The sequence below is a fragment of the Anolis sagrei genome, chromosome 12 (assembly GCF_037176765.1).
Source record: "Anolis sagrei isolate rAnoSag1 chromosome 12, rAnoSag1.mat, whole genome shotgun sequence".
In the NCBI taxonomy this organism is placed as follows: Eukaryota; Metazoa; Chordata; class Lepidosauria; order Squamata; family Dactyloidae; genus Anolis; species Anolis sagrei.
Window position 1 is genome coordinate 12,535,276 of NC_090032.1, and position 19,008 is coordinate 12,554,283.

General features: G+C 40.0%; 1 protein-coding gene across 2 annotated transcripts in view; it reads right to left on the reverse strand.

Annotated features, from left to right (window-relative positions):
• Positions 1–2,758: 2,758 nt before the first annotated feature.
• The window catches only part of EML3 (EMAP like 3), a 69,751-nt gene continuing 53,501 nt past the window's right edge, over positions 2,759–19,008 (reverse strand). The window contains exons 17-24 of one of the 2 annotated variants that reach the window (XM_060758254.2): positions 18,849–18,980; positions 17,415–17,482; positions 17,151–17,239; positions 16,953–17,050; positions 6,805–6,892; positions 6,477–6,575; positions 6,143–6,273; positions 2,759–3,512 (exon numbers count right to left, since the gene is read on the reverse strand). In XM_060758254.2, the coding sequence (XP_060614237.2) occupies positions 3,333–3,512; positions 6,143–6,273; positions 6,477–6,575; positions 6,805–6,892; positions 16,953–17,050; positions 17,151–17,239; positions 17,415–17,482; positions 18,849–18,980 (885 nt within the window). In that variant the 3' untranslated portion in view covers positions 2,759–3,332. The remainder of the gene's footprint in view (positions 3,513–6,142; positions 6,274–6,476; positions 6,576–6,804; positions 6,893–16,952; positions 17,051–17,150; positions 17,240–17,414; positions 17,483–18,848; positions 18,981–19,008) is intronic. The other variant, XM_067472441.1, reaches the window with a different exon arrangement.

Here is a 19,008-nt window from a genome sequence, read left to right on the forward strand (position 1 = left end):
AAATGTTTAATTTTTATCCTTAAATCTGGCCTTGCCTGTGCAATTTCTGTGTGTTTACTGTCCAATTTTATACTGCTGTCTCGTTTATTATTTAGATTTTGCATTTTATGTTTTCTAGTTCTGTTATGCCTTGTGTTATATTGTGTTATGCTTTTGTGTTATATTGTGTTATGCTGTATTGATGGGCATGGCCTCATGTAAGCCACCTCGAGTCCCCCTGGGAGAGATGGAGCGGGGTATAAATAAAGTATTATTATTATTATTATTATCTCAGGTGGGGTATCACCTGAAATAAAAACCATAATTTCGCTATATATATGTAATATACTGTAGAACTGTATTTAATAAACCAAAAACTAGTTACTTAACTTATCTGCTTAGTTGTTTCTTTGTTCATCCATCAGTCAGTTTCTTTTGTTGGTCTTGGTATTATTTAACTGTGAACTAAGATAAGTGAGGGGGAGGGGGAATTCTTTAACTAACCTGCCTATTAGTGGCGGGAAACAGCACCCATAGCACAGGCCCTTGCCTCTCCCAGCCTCCCCCTCACTTATCTCAGTAATGGTGGTCAATTAGAAGCCCATGACACCCCAGAACAGTAGATTGGATGAAGGTTGTTGTGGTTATGTGGTTGCTGGCAATGGCGATCACAGGCCCGCCAGAAATGTGTCCCACGTGGCATTCTGCTGCTTCCGCTGCTCCCTGCTCAAAGAACCCCTAACAGCCTAACTGGAGGTCCCAGAACTAGGTGCTCTGTGCTGGAGTTCTGTTGTTTTGGTCTACAGACCTCTGGCACAGAGTGTCTGTACTACACTACAGCAAATGTTTCATCCTCGGCTGCAGCACCTGGCCATGCAGGAGCCGAGGATGAAACATCTTTCTCAGCATGCAGCCCCATACTTCTCTGTATGCGGCCGCGTGTCATTGAAAATGGCTACGCGTGTCAGTGTTGACACACATGTCATAGGTTCGCCATCATGGCTCTAATCTGTTCAGATCATTTTGAATCCTGCTCCTGTATTCGATCCCATCTCCAAACTTGATGATCATCTCTGGCAGGCATCCTTAGAGGCTGTGAGGTCTGTTGGAAACTAGGCAAGAGTGTCCAGGGTGGGAGACTGGAACTCTTGTCTGTTTGAGGCGAGTGTGAATGTTGCAATTGTCCACCTTGATTAGTATTGAATGGCCGTGCAGCTTCAAAGTGGGGCTGATTGCTGTCTGGAGGAAACCATTGAAATCCACAATGTGGACAATTTCATCAGAAAGAAGGAAATAATGGAAATGAACAAAATCCGGCTGGCAGTTTTAAAAAACTCTAAAATCAGGGCAGTAAATACAGAATACTCAGAAAACAAAGGAATTCCAGACAAGAATCAATCAGGGCCAATTCACACCTCCAAACAAAGGGATTTCCCCAGGCAACTATCAGCCAGGCTTTGAAGCTGCAAGGCCATTAAATGCTAATCAAATTGGACAAAATGATACAAAATGGGGGACGCCAGGCTCGAGAGCAGTACATGCGAAAAAGATCTTGGAGTCCTCGTGGACAAGTTAAACATGAGTCAACAATGTGATGTGGCGGCAAAAAAAGCCAATGGGATTTTGACCTGCATCAATAGGAGCATAGTGCCTAGATACAGGGAAGTAATGCTCCCCATGCTCTATTCTGCTTTGGTTAGACCACACCTGGAATATTGGAATTCAAGAGAGATATTGACAAGCTGGAATGTGTCCAGAGGAGAGTGACTAAAATGATCAAGGGTCTGGAGAACATGCCCTATGAGGAGCGGCTTAAGGAACTGGGCATGTTTAGCCTGAAGAAGAGAAGGCTGAGAGGAGATATGATAGCCATGTATAAATATGTGAGAGGAAGCCACAGGGAGGAGGGAGCAAGCTTGTTTTCTGCTTCCTTGGAGACTAGGACGCGGAACAATGGCTTCAAACTGCAAGAGAGGAGATTCCATCTGAACACGAGGAAGAACTTCCTGACTGTGAGAGCTGTTCAGCAGTGGAACTCTCTGCCCCGGAATGGAGTGTGGTGGAGGCTCCTTCTTTGGAAGCTTTTAAACAGAGGCTGGATGGCCATCTGTCAGGGGTGATTTGAATGCAACATTCCTGCTTCTTGGCAGAATGGGGTTGGACTGGATGGCCCATGAGGTCTCTTCCAACTCTTTGATTCTATGATTCTATGGACAATTGCAAAATTCACACTTGTCTCAAGCAGACAAGTGTTCTTTCTCCCACCCTGACATATAAACCTCATTTGCCTAGTTTCTAACAGACCTCACAAGCTCTGAGGATGCTTGCCATAGATTCAGACGAAACATCAGGAGAGAATACTTCTGGAATATGGTCAGACAGCCTGGAAAACTCACAGCAACCCATCCAACATCTGCTTACAAACCTCCAGAGAAGGAAACCTTATCATAGTCACCAAACAGCTCTTACCATCAGGAAGTTCTTCCTAATGTAAAGGGGGGACCCCTTTCTTCATTGCGGTTTCTGTGAAATGTGCACCTGTGCTAGTTTCTGTGGCCATACAGCCCAGAAAACTCACAGCAACCCAGTGATTCTGGCCATGAAAGCCTTCGACGACACATTTTCCCAGCACTGTTAGTTATTATCAGCTAAGACATAGGATCCCTTTCTTCTGACCTACTCTTCCCTATGTACTATTATTGTTATGATTGTTTGTTTATGTCTCGCTTTCTCCTCTCTCTCTCTAAAAAAAGATTTTGGAAAAGCAACGCAAGCAGCATTCTGAAGGCAAAGGTTTATTTTACCAGGTTTCTCACAGTGTTAAAGCCTCTCTTTGCTCTCGCTATATATAAAACATCAGATGCAGCATCTTCAGGGATCACTTGGAATGTAAATGAAGTGCGGAGGGAGGGATCAAAGGGAGCCAAAGCCATTTCCCCATCATTCCTGGACTGAGAGCAGAACCACATTGCAGTGGCTTCCCCCACATTTTTCCATATCCTACTCACCACTCAACCCTTCTTTCCATCCAAAATCTCCCATGGATTTCCACTTTCTCTTACACAGAACATTTGAGATGTTGGCTTATCCTTTACGCAACGAGCCTCTGGCAGCTCATTGTCCTGGCTGTTTCCCTCACCCTTGAGTTAATAAAGCGAATCACAGTTAGCCAAAGAAAAATAATCTCGCCTGCCGGAGAGAAGAGTCTCCTTATCTTCCCAAGGCATCCGAAAGCCCTGAGCGCACAGTTTCCAGGCATCACGCATGGAGCAGTGGATTACACCACCCTCTCTCATTAAAGGTTAGCCAAAATACTGAGGGTTTTGCATGGTTTTTGTGCCTTTCTTCCAGCTTCAGGTGTTAAGCCCTGCATCCTGGGAGGAGACGGAGGAGAAATGGCCGTTGCTGCCCAGAACTCGCCACTGGAAAATGCTGGTGTCCTTGCCCCCCATAGAGATAAGGTAACTGTCGTCATGTGTAAAGCGCACGTTGGTGACGTGGCTCCCATGGCCCCGGTAGACGTGACTTGGCGCCTGCGAAAGAAAAAGAACGCACGTAGGAAGATAATTAATATTCAAAGTTACCTTTAAACTTTCCCAGAGGCTGGGAACAGCCTTTTCTGGAGAAAGGATGGCCATCTGCCGGGAGGGCTTGGATTGGATGTTCCTGCATGGCAGAAGAGAGTGGGACTGGGTGGCCCTTGGGTTTCCATTTGAACTCTTCTGTAATATAGACTGCATGGGAGTTTGGTGGAGTCTACTTCTCGGGAGACTTTTAAGCAGAGATTGAATGGCCATCTGTTGGGAGGGCTTTGATTGTGTCTTCCTGTCTGGCAGAAGAAGGTTAGGCTGGATAGCCCTTGTGGTCTCTTCCAATTCTAAGATTCTATACTGTATATACTCAAGTATAAGCCAAGTTTTTCAGCCTCTTTTTTAGAATTAAAAAGCCTCCCTTGGCTTATACTCAAATCAAAATTATTTATTATTTTAGTTGTTATTATTATTATTGTTATTATTATTATTATTATTATTATTACATTTATTATTTTATTCTATTTATTATTATTACATTTGCACTATTTTACTCTATTATTATTATTATTATTATTATTATTATTATTATTTGAAAACAACAGGATGAGTCCACAGCAGACAAGATCACTCTGCTGGCTGTTGTATTGGATCACACGTCTGAGACTTCCCAAGTGTCTAGGACTGTGTGATGTATTGGCGAATAAAGCATGCAGAACCCAGTAAGGTGGCCTTCTGCAGCTAACAGATGGTAATTTTGTCAGCGCAGATTGCGTTTAAGTGCAGGCCAAGGTCTTTAGGCACTGTACCCAGTGTGCCAATCATCACTGGGACCACCTTTACTGGCTTGTGCCAGAGTCTTTGCAGTTCGATCTTTAAATCCTCATATCGTGTCAACTTTTCCAGTTATTTCTCTTTGATCCTGCTGTTGCCTGGGATTGCAACATCGATGAGCCATACTTTGTTTTTTAACTCAATTGTGAGGTCAGGAGTATTGTGCTCCAAAATTCTGTCCCAGAATTTTTTAGTAGTTTGACATGTTTATTATTATTATTATTATTATTATTATTATTATTATTACATTTATAAATATACTTTATTATTACCTAAGCAGTTCAAAAAAGCTGAGATGTGAGTAGAGCAATTAGGCACTGCTTAAAACGGGGAGGTATTTTATGACACCATAACAATGCTGGCGATAAAAGAAAAAGGAGGAAATACTATGATCAAAAGGGCTCGGCGTCGTAGTAGATGAAGCGACAGCACCCCCTTTGGCCGGAATCAAGCATAATCTCCAGGTGCTGAAGTTGGAAAATGGCAAAATACCTCTATCTGCCTATCTTATATACCTAAAAAGGGAGTTGAATGTTTGCCATGTATGTGTGCATTGTGTTCCGATCTGAGTCCCCTTCGGGGCGAGAAGGGCGGAATATAAATACTGTAAATAAATAAATAAATAAATACTATTATTATTATTATTTTTCCATTATTTTACTCTATTATTATTTTATTGCAATTATTATTTTGCTCTATTTATTGTTATTATTTCATTTATTTTATTATATCATTATTTATTTATTTACTTCCAATATTTCTATCCCATCCTTCTCAACCTCCAAAGGGGGACTCAGGGTGGCTTACAACAGCAGCAATTAGATGCCGACAACATACAACATATTATGCACAACATTATATAAAAAACAAAACATTAGATTAAAATTGCCCCATTGTGTCCTAGATTTTAGAAAGGCAGACAGTGTTTGAGTATCGGGACATCCATAGGGAGACCAAGGTGCTTGTTTATGAAGCTATTGTCCTCCCAACCCTGTTATGTGCCTGCGAAACGTGGACTGTCTACAAACGTCATGCTCAACTCCTGGAACGATTCCATGAGTGTTGCCTCCGAAAAATCCTGAAAATCTCTTGGGAAGACAGGACAGGAAATGTCTGCGTGCTAGAAGAAGCAAGACCTCCAGCACTGAACTGATGCTCGTACGCCATCAACTTTGCTGGACTTAATGCCACGTTGTCTGAATGCCCAAAGGTCACCATCTCCCAAAGTAGTTATTCTATTCCCAACTCAAGAACAGGAAACATAATGTTGATGGACAGGAAAAGAGATTTAAAGAAAGGCCGTAAAAACTGTGGCATAGATACCAAGAACTGGGAAGCCCTGGCCCTTGAGCGCTCTAACTGGAGGTCAGCTGTGACCAGCAGTGCTGCAGAATTCGAACAGGCACGAATTGAGATGAAAGGGAGAAATGTGCCAAGAGGAGGAAGGTGCGCCAAGCCAACCCTGACCAGGAAACCGATGTCCTCACTGCGGGAAAACATGTGGGTCAAGAATAGGGCTCCACAGCCACCTACAGACCCACTACCAAGATACTACACCTGGAGGGCCATCATCCTTGGGCTACGAGTAAAGAATGGCAGAAAACATGTTTGACCCTTCCTCTATGTGAAACCTTTTAAATATTTAAGCATGGCTATAATATCTCCTATTCTCTATATGCCACTGAACATGGTCCAACCAGGCCTGCAATAGTGGTCAGAAAGCAGGTACAAATGACCTCTTGCCTAGAGGACTGTCCTTTTTTCCCCATCCTATTCCCCCCCCCCCCACTCCTGGCTACCTTGGGCTTGGCACAAGGATACTGGAAAAGGTGCACTTTGCAGAAATCATCTGCCACGGCCACAACCCGCTCATTGTGGGAACGGCAGAGAGAGTTGATGTCAGTGCCATCGGAGCCATCGGGCCACACTCCTGCAGATAATAATTGGAAGAAAAGGGGAATGAGAAAGAGAAAAGAGGCAGAAGGGAATGGGTAATGAAGAAGCCACACATTTATTTATTTATTACTGAATATACCTGTGTATTGATTGACCTTATGTATAAGTCAAGGGCAGTTTTTGGAGCCAAAATGGACAAGTCAAGGGTCATTCCTCTTATTTTACTTCCAAACTTACCAAAGACGTGGAAACCCAGCACACAGGTGTATGAGTTCCATTCCCGGTCTCTGTTCTCAAACCGATTCCTTAACAGCTTGCAGCCTTTGGCTACATCCCCTGCAGACAAAGAACAAACATGAGAAAATGTGTTGCACAGAAGAGGCCCCAGTACTCCTAAGAAAGTTTGCATTGTAAGTCCTCCACTGAATTAGTCAGAGTGTCCTATGACTTTTGCCAGATCTTTTCCAGGCTGACTATTTATTTAGTTAAGCAGTCCTTACTAATAAATGAAGAGGCAGGTATTTGAGTGCAGGGCTTTGCATCTTGGGATAAGCATGATACTTACAATAAAGGATTTCATAGTCTCCTGAATTGGACATGATGAATTTCCCATCCTTGGACCAGTCCAGATGTGTAATGAAACTGGAGTGTCCCTATAGTAATGGGGAAGAAGAGAAAAGGAGTGCTGATTTGGAGGTAGCTAACTCCAATTTAGTTGGGTTTTTCTTTTTAAAAAAAACATTACATAAGATGCTAAAAATTATCTCCCTATATCACTACTCAACACGGACTATAAGATTTTTACAGCAATCCTAGTCACAAGACTAACGGAATTCGCAGCAGCAAGAATAGGAGAAGATTGGGTGGGCTTTCTGCCAGGGAGACAGCTAAGTGACAACATAAGATCTGTAATAAATGTGATAGACTTTTATGAAAAGAACAACCAGAAAGAAGCTGCCCTGATGTTCTTAGATGCGAAGAAAGCATTTGATAATGTGAACTGGAATTTCATCCTGGATCTATTAAAAGAATTGGACATAGGTCACCAATTTACGAATGCAATCAGTTCCATCTATTTGCAGCAGTACGCCAAAATAACAATAAATGATCAACAATCAGAAAACATACCCATCCATGTCTGATTCTGTTTGTCCATTCATTTCTCCCCTTCCTTCTCCCCCACCTTTTTCTGAAGTTAGCTGACTTTAAAATGCTTTTCCCAACTTTCTTGCAAACATTGTTCCCACTCTTTCCATGTAAACACTGTATTTTGATTTCTCTGATTCATTTATTCTTTTCTCTTTCTATCCGCTCTTTCTAAGGAGCAACATATTCCAAATAAAAACATTTTTAAAAAAAGATGCTTCTAGTTGCTCCTCAGCAGAAGATTTCATAATATCATAGAGGCCAAAAGAAGGAAACAAAGAAAATAACAGCAATAAAACAATAAAACCCTAAGAGCTTTGAAAATTTTAAGAAAGTTATAAGAGTGACACATCTGTCCAGACTTTAGAGGAGAAAGCATAAGATTGAAATACTCTATAGCAGGGGTCCACAAACTAAGGCCCGGGGGCCGGATGCGGCCCTCCAAGGTCTTTTACCTGGCCCTCACTCAGGGTCAACTTTAGTCTGAAATGACTTGAAAGCACACAACAACAACAACAACAACAACAACAACAACGATACTACTCATCAGCCAAAAGAAGGCCCACACTTCCTATTGAAATACTAATAAGTTTATATTTGTTAAAAGTGTTCTTCATTTTAATTATTGTATTGTTTTTAAGTGGTTTTGCACCACAAATAAGATATGTGCAGTGTGCATAGGAATTAATTCTTCTTTTTTTTCAAATTATAATCCGGCCCTCTAACAGTTTGAGGGACTATGACCTGGCCCTCTGTTTAAAAAGTTTGAGGACTCCTGATCTATAGGACCAGGCTTTAGCACAGCAGGTTATCCACCAGCTGTAGTAAATCTTGCCAACTGAAAGGTTGACAGTTCAAAGCCCAGGTCAGGGTGATCTGCCTACCTAGCTATTTCCAAAACAGCAATGTGTGTAGGTAAGTGTTGTGGTTCAGACAGATGAAGATGAGAGGACTGGGTTTTCAGAGCCTGAGAGCATGGTGGATGGTTCTTTCGATGAGGGAAATGAGGGGATTTCAGAGCAAGATTCCGTCTGTGAGACGGGGCTTGAAAATGGAACTGTTTTGGAGTCCAGCAGACAGGGACATAACCTTTTGCCCACAAGGACTTCGCAATCCCTGATAAAGACCTGGCAGACGGGGGGCGGAGTTTGGACATGGCTGGCTAAGGAGGTCACCCTCTGAGCTCCTCGTGGGGGAAGAGAACTATTTGCAGTAAAATGAATTGCTAAGAACTGTTTGCTCCATACTCCACAACTGGAAAGCAGAAATAAGAACCCTATTTCCTGGAAGAGAAGAAAATTTGTATTTCCTATGCTACTTGGCGATGAGACAGACTGGCTGAAGACTGAAGGCTATCAGTAGAGCTTGGCTCCCTCCTCACAGCAGACAAAGCGAGAGGCAGCAAAGCCCAAGGGCACCAGCTGGGACCCAAAAGGGTCTTTCCCTCAAGGAGAGATTTCTAGACGGACCTGGCAGTAGTGTCCAAGGGGCAAGGTGGGCTGCAGGAGGTGATTTGGATGCCCAGGAAATTATCAGCCATGTGTATCTCAGAATAGAGAATAAAGAAGAAAAGTGAAACTACAACAAGAGCTACAGGAAATAAATAAGTAAGAAAGATCTCTTGGATTGTGTAACTTTGCAACTCTCTTTAATTCTCTCTGCAACTCTTTTAAACTCCCCTGAACTGCTGGGATAAATCTGAAAACCTCCCCTCTTCCCTGATTTACTGGTGTGCTGACATTGCGGAGTTTAATGGCGAGAGGAGGCTGATTAGCAAGACTGACCTTGAAGAGGAAATGTTGTGTCTGCGAAGTTGGTTTCTTTAAACAAAGAGAAGCAAACTGGAACTAAAGCCTGTTTGGAATATAATTGATAGATCTGAAGTGAGTCAAGCCCCTCCAGAAGACCAGGAACAGGAAGTGAGGTATTGAATATTGAACATAGACTTCCATATAGACTCAATACAGATTTACTATAGACTTAACAAGGAAGAACCAGGAAAGTTAATAGGAGATTGAGAGATAAGCACCATAATATATAGGCACAATAACAGTAACAAAGAAAGCAGAAGAAAGGGAAGCAACTCCAGCAAAACTGTCAAAGGTGAAAGGGAAGAGAAGGAGAGAGTGAATGCAGAGTCAAAAAGCGTGGGCCCAAAATCGTGAAAGACCATCTGATAAAACACTTGGGAGATTGCAAAGAGCTGAGAACGTTGAAAAAACCTAGCATAACACTGAAATGCAGAGAACTCCACCTCAAAAAAAGTCAGAAAAAAAGAGTAAACAAACCTTCCCTCTTGCCTCCACTTCAAAATCGTTGCCTACTCTCTCACAAACAGAGAGCATGACAGAAAAGGAAGATAGTAACTTTGACAAAATGTCAAAACAAATGTCAATGATTCTGAGAGAAGAAAACAACAAAAGATTCATGGAACTGGATGGCAGATTTGAGAAAGAGAGAAAAGAAAGAGAAAAGGAAAGGAAGGCAGAGAAAGAGGAGGAGTCCAGAAGGAGGAAAGGAGAAATGGAAGAAATAAAAAGTGCTTTCAAATCAGATTTACAAAATATCATAAAGGAAATGAAAGATGTACAAGCACAATTAGTTCAGGTGTCCCTGGATCAGAAAAAAAACAGATGAAAAATTCCAAAGTATACAAAAAATATACAAGATGTACATGGGGATATACAAGCAATAAAAACAGAGGTCGAGGAAAATAAAACAGGCCAGGAACGAAACAAAAAAAACAAAAACACAATGAAGATGGTGTACATGCAGGATGCTCAAAGAAGAAATAATATAATCTTGAGAAAGTGGCCAGAGGGACAAAAAGGAGAGAAGAAGGAAGATTTGAAATCAGAAATATTAAAGTGGCTACAGGATATTTCCCCATCGCTGAATTGGGAAGATATAGATATAGAACGTGCACACCGGTTGCCAACAGGAAAGAATAAAATGATGCCAAGAGATGTAATAATTCAAATATTACATTTTTCAAAGAAAGAAGCATTAATGAAAATAATGAGGAAAAACCCAGAAATATTAAAAATTGGAGGAACAAAACTAGAAATATATAATGACTATTGCCCAGAGAATGAAGTTAGTTACGTCAAATTGATGGAAGCGTGTATACCCTACATATGGGGATACCCACTACTCCTGAAGTCCCAATGGGCAGGGAAAAGATACAGTGTGAACTCCGTGGAAGGAGGACTAAAACTATTGAAGGAACTGAATATCAACAAGAAGCAGAATGAAGGAGGTACCAGCGGATCGATTGGGAACGGCGAGAAAGTAAAACAATAGAGGAGCAGGAGAACCGGTTGGAGTAGAGAAGGAAGAAAGTAAACAGGAGAAATTGAGTGGAGCAGTTGGAGAAATGGAGCTACAGGAAAACTATTAGTGAATTAAGCTTTGCAAGGAAAAGAAAAGAAAAAAATTATGAGCACTCGGAGGGAGGGTGACCTTGGGCCATAATCGGATTTTGTCTCCACCCATTTGGAAGGCCAGGGGGCCATGGTTGGGTTGAGACCCAACAAATGGGAATGTGGAAAAGGGAGAAGAAGGGGAAAGGGGGGAACAAAGGGAGGGGAGGGAGGGATAGAGGACAAAGGGAAAGGGTTCACACTAATCCGAGCCAAAAAAAATGTGAAGGTAAATAATATTTGGGATGTCCACTAAATTAAGAATCGCAACATTAAACACCAGGGGTTTAGGGACGGTAATGAAATGGAGGAGAATTGAAGCCTTATTGAAGAAAGACGCAGCAGACCTGATCTTCCTGCAGGAGACCCACCAAGCCAGAGAAAACACAAATGAGTTGAAATCAAATTGGATTAGACATTATGAAAAATCATTTGGGACATCTAAATCTAAAGGAGTAGCAATAATAATTGCCAATAAATGTAATATGATTGTAAATAAAGTTGTGAAAGACGAGGAAGGAAGATATATATGTATGGCGAAATAGGGGAAGAAAAGTTAGTATTAATAAATGTATATGCTCCAAATGTTAAACAGCAGGAATTTTATGAAAAAGTTTTAAATCAAGTAGAAAACTATCACCAGCAAAATATTATCTTTGGAGGAGATTGTAATTGTTGTATGGATGAAGAAAAAGATAAAACAATGCAAAGAATAAATACAGGATTAACAGATTTAAGTAAAGTTCATGAAGTTCAACAGTGACAAATGCAAGATACTCCACTTTGGCAGAAAAAATGAAATGCAAAGATACAGAATGGGTGACGCCTGGCTCGAGAGCAGTACGTGTGAAAAAGATCTTGGAGTCCTCGTGGACAACAAGTTAAACATGAACCAGGAATGTGATGTGGCGGCAAAAAAAGCCAATGGGATTTTGGCCTGCATCAAGAGGAGCATAGTGTCTAGATCTAAGGAAGTAATGCTACCCCTTTATTCTGCTTTGGTTAGACCACATCTGGAATATTGCGTCCAATTCTGGGCACCACAATTCAAGAGAGATATTGACAAGCTGGAATGTGTCCAGAGGAGGGCGACTAAAATGATCAAGGGTCTGGAGAACAAGCCCTATGAGGAGCGGCTTAGGGAACTGGGCATGTTTAGCCTGAAGAAGAGAAGGCTGAGAGGAGATATGATAGCCATGTATAAATATGTGAGAGGAAGCCACAGCGAGGAGGGAGCAAGCTTGTTTTCTGCTTCCTTTGGACACGGAACAATGGCTTCAAACTACAAGAGAGGAGATTCCATCTGAACATGAGGAAGAACTTCCTGACTGTGAAAGCCGTTCAGCAGTGGAACTCTCTGCCCCGGAGTGTGGTGGAGGCTCCTTCTTTGGAAGCTTTTAAGCAGAGGCTGGATGGCCATTTGTCAGAGGTGATTTGAATGCAATATTCCTGCTTCTTGGCAGGGGGTTGGACTGGATGGCCCATGAAGTCTCTTCCAACTCTTTGATTCTATGATTCTATGGTTCTATGATTCTAAAGTCATGAATAAATGGCAATTGAAGGATGTATGGAGGGTGGTAAAGGGTGACGAAAAGAAATACACATTTTATTCTGCTGTACATAGAGTATACACAAGAATAGATTACCTTTTTGTTTCAGCAAATATGTTGAGTAAATTGTTAAATGCGAATATTAGTAATATAAGGGTCTCTGATCACGCCTTGGTGTCAATGGAAATTGTGTTAAAATGTGAATATGAAAAAATGAAAAGATGGAGGTTAAACACTAGGATACTGAATTATAAGGAGATTGTGGAAAAAATAAGAGTCGAATGGCAAGAAATATGGAAAATAAATGAAAGGGACGTGTCAAAAGGAATACTGTGGGATACAATGAAAGCGGTGGTAAGAGGCTTATGTATAAAAGAGGCAAGCATATTAAAAAATTAAGGATGCTTGCCTCTTTTATACATAAGCCTCTCATCAATAATAGCCAATAGAATTAATAATTGTATGTATAAATATATAAAAAATGACCAGTGTGGTTTCGTGAAAGGGAGACAAATGCCAAATTTAATAGGGAGAGTAATAAATAAAGTTTGGGCAACTCAACAGGGGAAAACAAAAGTAGGGATACTGGCCCTGGATATATTTAAGGCGTTTGATTGTGTAGAATGGAGGACACTAAAAATAATTATGAGTAAGTTTGGAATGGGGGAAAAAATGAAAGGATTGATAGAACAATATTATTCAAACAATACAGTGATAGTAACAATAAACGATGGAGTGACAGGAGATATAAAGATAACGAGGGGAACAAGACAAGATTGCCCTTTGTTGCCAATATTGTTCGCCACAGTGATAGAATTACTTGCTAATGTAATAAGAAAAGATGCGAAACTAGAAGGGGTAGGAACAACAAAACAAAAAATTAGTTTATTTGCTGATGACACATTATTGACAATTTAAAATATAGGTGGCAATATGGATAGAATAAAGTCACATTTAGAGATATTTGGCAAAATAACAGGTTTACAAATTAATTGGAAAAAATCAGAAATGATGTTACTTAATTACACAAAAAAGGAAGAAGAAGAATTTATGAAACAGGTTAACATGGGAATAAAGATCAAGAATGAAATAAAATATTTAGGAATAATTATAACTAAGGAATTATATGAAATGGAAGAGGCAAATGTAACAAGATTAAGGAAAGTAACTCAAAAACAATTACGAGAGTATGAAAATATAAAACTATCATGGTTTGGAAGGGTAGCGCTAGTTAAAATGAAAATTCTTCCAAAGATAAATTTTATATTTAGAATGGTACCACTACAGATATCAGAGGAGGAATTAAACAAATGGCAACAATTAATAAATAAATATTGCAATGGCAATAAGAAAAAAAAGAATAAAAAACCCAATGTTGAGAAATGTGATAGGAATTTGGAATAGATACAAGGAAATATTATTATCAGAAAGTTCAACACTAACACCAATAATAATGGATAAAAATTCCCAAAAAATTTAAAAAATATATTAGATAAAAAATTAAGAAAGAAGAATATAGATAGAATTGGAGATTGGATAAAAGCAAACATGAGGAAGGAAACTATATTGAGAGAATTTAGAGAGATTAAACTCTCATGGTTCCATTGTCTACAGTTAGAGCAATGGTTCAAGAATTGGATAAAAAATAATGGGGAAGGAGGCAAACTTACACAAGTTGAACAAATGATACAAAAAGAAAGAGTGAAGGGAGGATACTACAAGCTGAAAGGAATAACTAGCAAATTGTATAAGATAATTATTGATATTAAGGGGAAAAAAAATAAAGGACGTAATATTAAGAGAGATATGGGAGGAAGATCTAGGGATTAGAATAAAAGAAGCGGATTGGGTACAATTATGGGATCAAAGATATTTAAAGAACTTATCGATACGTGTTAAAGCAAATTATTACAAATTGGTTTGGAAATGGTACTTAACACCAGTAAAGATTGCAAATATTAATAGGAATGCCACAAAAATTGTTAGTGAGGTTGCCAGGAGGTGGGTATATATATGTAGTGGTAATGTAAATATGTAAATGAATTTTGGGGGAAGGTATTTGGAGAGATAGAAGCTATAATGGATATGAAGATAGGGAAAAGTGCAAGTATTACATTGTTGTCACTATATAATGTTAAGAAATGGAAAAAAAACAGAAAGATGCAATAGATAACATGTTAACTGCAGCAAGATTACTGATAGCAAAGAATTGGAAAGGTAAAATAAACATATCAGTTGAAGAATGGTATAAAGAATTATGGAAAATAGCAATAAATGATAAATTGACATGTAGGTTAAGAGTCAGGAAAGGGGTATGGAAGGAAAATGATTTTGATAAAGTTTGGGGAAAAGTTATTGAGAATGGCTTAAAAGAAGTAGACGGGAAATTACCTCCACAAGAAGAAATGGTATTTTGGAAAGAGAATGCAAATTGAAGTGGCTCGGAAGGGGGGGGGGGGCACAGAGATATATATAAAATATACAAAAAATATACAATATATATATATACACTTGATGTAATGAATTGAGGATGTAATGAATTGAGGATGGAATATAAGATTATTGAAGATATTGATGTATTGATGTATTCTAAGAAAACCAATAAAAAATATTTGGAAAAAAAAGACCTGGCAGACTAAGATAGCTCGCCTGAGGGAACAGGGATATCAGGGTTGATCTTAGGGAGAAAAACATCAAGCTCAGGAAATCCAAAAGACTCAGTGAGAAAGAAGCGCAGAGAAACTTTCCAAAAGCCAGAAAGTCAGGGTCAAAGAAATGCCTTCGGGTTTTGCAGCCCTTAAATTAGAGAGCATCTTGTTGAGAATTCAGATCAGGCAACACTGTGTAATAGTAAGGCTATCAAGTCCTGTTTCCAGTTCATGTTTTTAGTCTAAGTTCTTGGGAGTTTTGTTTTAAGAAACTGTTATAGCCTTGGTTCTGGATTCATGCTTGTAACAGAATATCTACTTATAATGTAAGTTTTGAATGTGTTTATTAATGTTAGTATATGGCAAGCACAGGCCAGCTTTAGTTACAGCTGATTGGTTGATGCGTTGCCATAGTAGCAAAGCCTGCAGTAGAAATGTATTCCTTTCAGCAGAGCTAGGAGGAAAAAAGGGCGGAGCTAACTGTCAACAGAAGAGTGGACATTTTAAAAATATGAGCCAGTCTTTAGTTGGTTGAGCTAAAAGGAAGATGTCCCTGGCTATGTGAGAGCTGGAGGAGGTTCCTATGCTAAGTTTAAGTCTTCAGCCTTGATCTTTAAGGTGTTAAAGGAACTATTTTGAATTGGAATCTAGCTTGTGAGCTAGGGGAAAGGAGTTTCCAGTAATATATTGTGCCTTCAGTGGCAGAACAGAAGCAAATAAAAGGATAATCTGTGCATAAGTATTAGTCAGTGGGACTGAGGAGAAAAGATGTGAGGTATAAATAAAGTTTATTATTATTATTATTATTATTATTATTATTATTTTAAAGTGAAGGAAGTTACTAATCCAAGTTGGCAAAAGATAAGCCATTCTGAATGTTAAATAGTAACAGTTTCATGTGTTCATAATAATAAAAGTCAACTGTAACAATATCCAGGAAGTACTGTGAAGAAAATACTGTGTAAACAATATGCTTTATGTGTCTGAGAATCCACGAATAAACATTTCTTTGTTCAATTCTTTGTAAGACTTGTGTCAAGTTACTGAGGTTAAGATATTCTACAGGAAGACGGTTGAAGATCTTATTGGAGCTGAATACAGTTTATGGTGTTGAGTTACACATATTAAAAGTGACACATACAACATCATTTAAAAGTCAAGCCTCTTTTACAAATAAACACACACACACACATATAAGTGCTCAGCCACTCTATCTCCTTTCTCCCTACATATTGTATTGGTGACGGCGTCGTTCCAATGATAATGTTTTGATTCTTGTTTTTCTGGATTTACATTCATGTTTTGATTCTTGTTTCCCTGGATTATGCTCATGTTATGATTCACATTTTCCTGTACCATTTGGATTATTGCCTTTGAAGTGTTTTACTCCTCACCAGTGTAGTTGGGTTTTACTTACTTTTCTGAGTACCTGTTGGATTTTGCCTTTCCTATTCCTTTTGGTGATTTTTCCTTTTTATAAGTATTCCCTACTGCTTTTGGAGTCCTGATTGTTGCTAAGGGCAAGGTGAACTCTGGCTGGAGTGCAACAATAAATAGGTATTGCTTTAAAGCAGGGAGGTATTTAAGGCACCCATAAGGAAATGCCAGAAAAATGCTGGCGATTCAATCAAAAGAAGGAAGTTATGGACAAAGCTTTTCGGCAGGGAAGATGGAGCAACAGCACACTCCCCCCCCCCCCCATAGCTGGAACCGAGCACAGCCTCCAAGATGCTGAAGATGGGAAAGCTTATATATACCTCTATTTAAGTACAGTTATCTGTCTTGTCAGTGTATAACAGCATTGAATGTTTGTCATATATGTGTTCTGTGATCTACTCTGAGTCCCCTTCAGGGTGAGAAGGGCAGAATGTAAATACTGTAAATAAATAAGTAAATAAATATAATGCCCTGTCATTCCTGCTGCAACAAAGATATAATTCTGCTCACAGTGCAGCGGCCAAAGCGGATGTATTTATGCCCACTCTCCTCCACGTTGTATATATAGATGAAGTTGTCATGAGAGCCAATAGCCAAGAAATCCCCATCTGGAAGAAAAAAAAAGTCATAAGAAGAGAAGGATGGAAGACAAGCACACGAGCTAGATTGGGAAGCAAATAATATTCAAAAAGGAAACAACAGTCTAACCTGGTGAATAGCGCACCACCGAGAGTTGCTCATTCCCATCAGTGTAGCCTGACAGCACTTGCTGGGTCTCAGTGTCTATTACAACCCAGCTGTAAGAGAAAAATTAGTATTTTTAGGGGCCAGTAGCTAATTATGGGCTCCATATGCGCAATCCTTTGGTATAGGACTATCCCCAAATCTAAAAACGCAGTGGAAGCCCTGCCAATTGCATAAAAGCCACAGGCTGACTGGGGAAAGGATAGTTGGGGTTAAAGAAGTCATTACCGTCCAGTGCTGAGCCCCACCGTCACCACTTTCCCACTTGGGTGGAAGTCGGCACAAAGGCCTGTTTCCTAAGGAATAGAGAAAGAGGAGCCACATTAGATTTATTCAATACATTCGTAGGATATACGTAGGATAGATGTAGGTTAGATCAAACCAGATACAGCATTAATTCAACATGTTTAAAGCCTACACAGAAAAAAGACATAGAAGGCACCTGGTGATGAGACCAAAAACTGGTGACATTTTTTTAATCAGCAGGTCAAATATACCCAGAAACAGGTAGAACGTTGGCCACTAGATTGGCTTTTAATTGTTTAATTGTTATTGTTTTAATTGATTGTTTTAACTACTGCGGTTATTGCTGTTAAGTAAGTTATTTGTTGAATTGTTGGCATCAAATTGTGTAAGCCGCCCTGAGTCCCCCCTCGGGGGTTGAGAAGGGCGGGGTAGAAGTGCCCAAAATAAATAAAATAAATAAAATAAATAAATAACATTTGAGGCACCAAAAGTTCGGTTGGCCAGTGAATAATAATAACAGCAACAACAACAGCAGCATAATCATTTTAGCAGTTACTTTGAACTCAACAGCAACAACAACTATATTTTGGCAGTCATTTCCAACATGCCTACAAGAGCATGACAGTTATGCCCCCTTCTACACTGACATATAATCCAGTTCCTGATCCCACATTATCTGCTTTGAACTAGATTATATAGGAGTGTTTTTTTTAATCATTCAACAGGTTTATTTGATCAAATACCCTGCCGGGTGAACAAAAGGAAAGTACAGTACTGAGACACAACTCAGTTTTATAGCCAAAGCCTTGAGCATGCATGCAGGCTATTTTTAGGCTATTTTCTTCTATTTGTGCCCATTTCTATCTATTTATTTTTGGCACCAGCTCTTACCAGTATTCCTGTGCCTGCTTTTCTTGGCTGTCTTCCCCCTCCTGTGCCTGCTTCTTACTAGGCATTTCCCTTTCAAACTTTACCCCTGTCTGAACTCTCTGTTTTGGTTGGTACTTTTACAATATTATCTTAATTTTAGTGTAGGCATGGGTCAACTTGGGCCCTCCCTCCAGGTTTCCCAGATCCCAACTTCCACAATAACTCCCAAGAATTGGTAGGCTGTTAGGAATTGAAGTGAGAGTTGAAGTGAGGAATTGAAGTGAGAGTTGAAGTCAAAAACACCTGGAGGGCTGAAGTTTGGCCGTGCAGTTTATATGGCAGGGCAAACTCATAAAGCCCAGTTCAAACCAGAAAGGTTGGTTTCAGATACTAGACTACATGGCAGTGTTGATTCGGTCTGGGATACATAGAAAGTGGAATCCTGTAGGTTTAATATCACTAATTGGAAATGTGCCACATGGAAACAGATTGGGCTACTGACTGGGCTCCAAAGGCTATGTTTTCTGGCCTATCCGGGTACCATACCTCCAGCATGACGCTCCATGCCAGCGCGTGCTCCCCGCCATCCCACATGCAGAGCTGCCTGTCATAGCCACAGGTGACAATAAGGTCCCGCGAAGGGTGCGTGCCCAACCCCCAGAGTTCATCTGTGTGCCCCTGCAAAGGAAGGAAGCAGAGCAGGAGG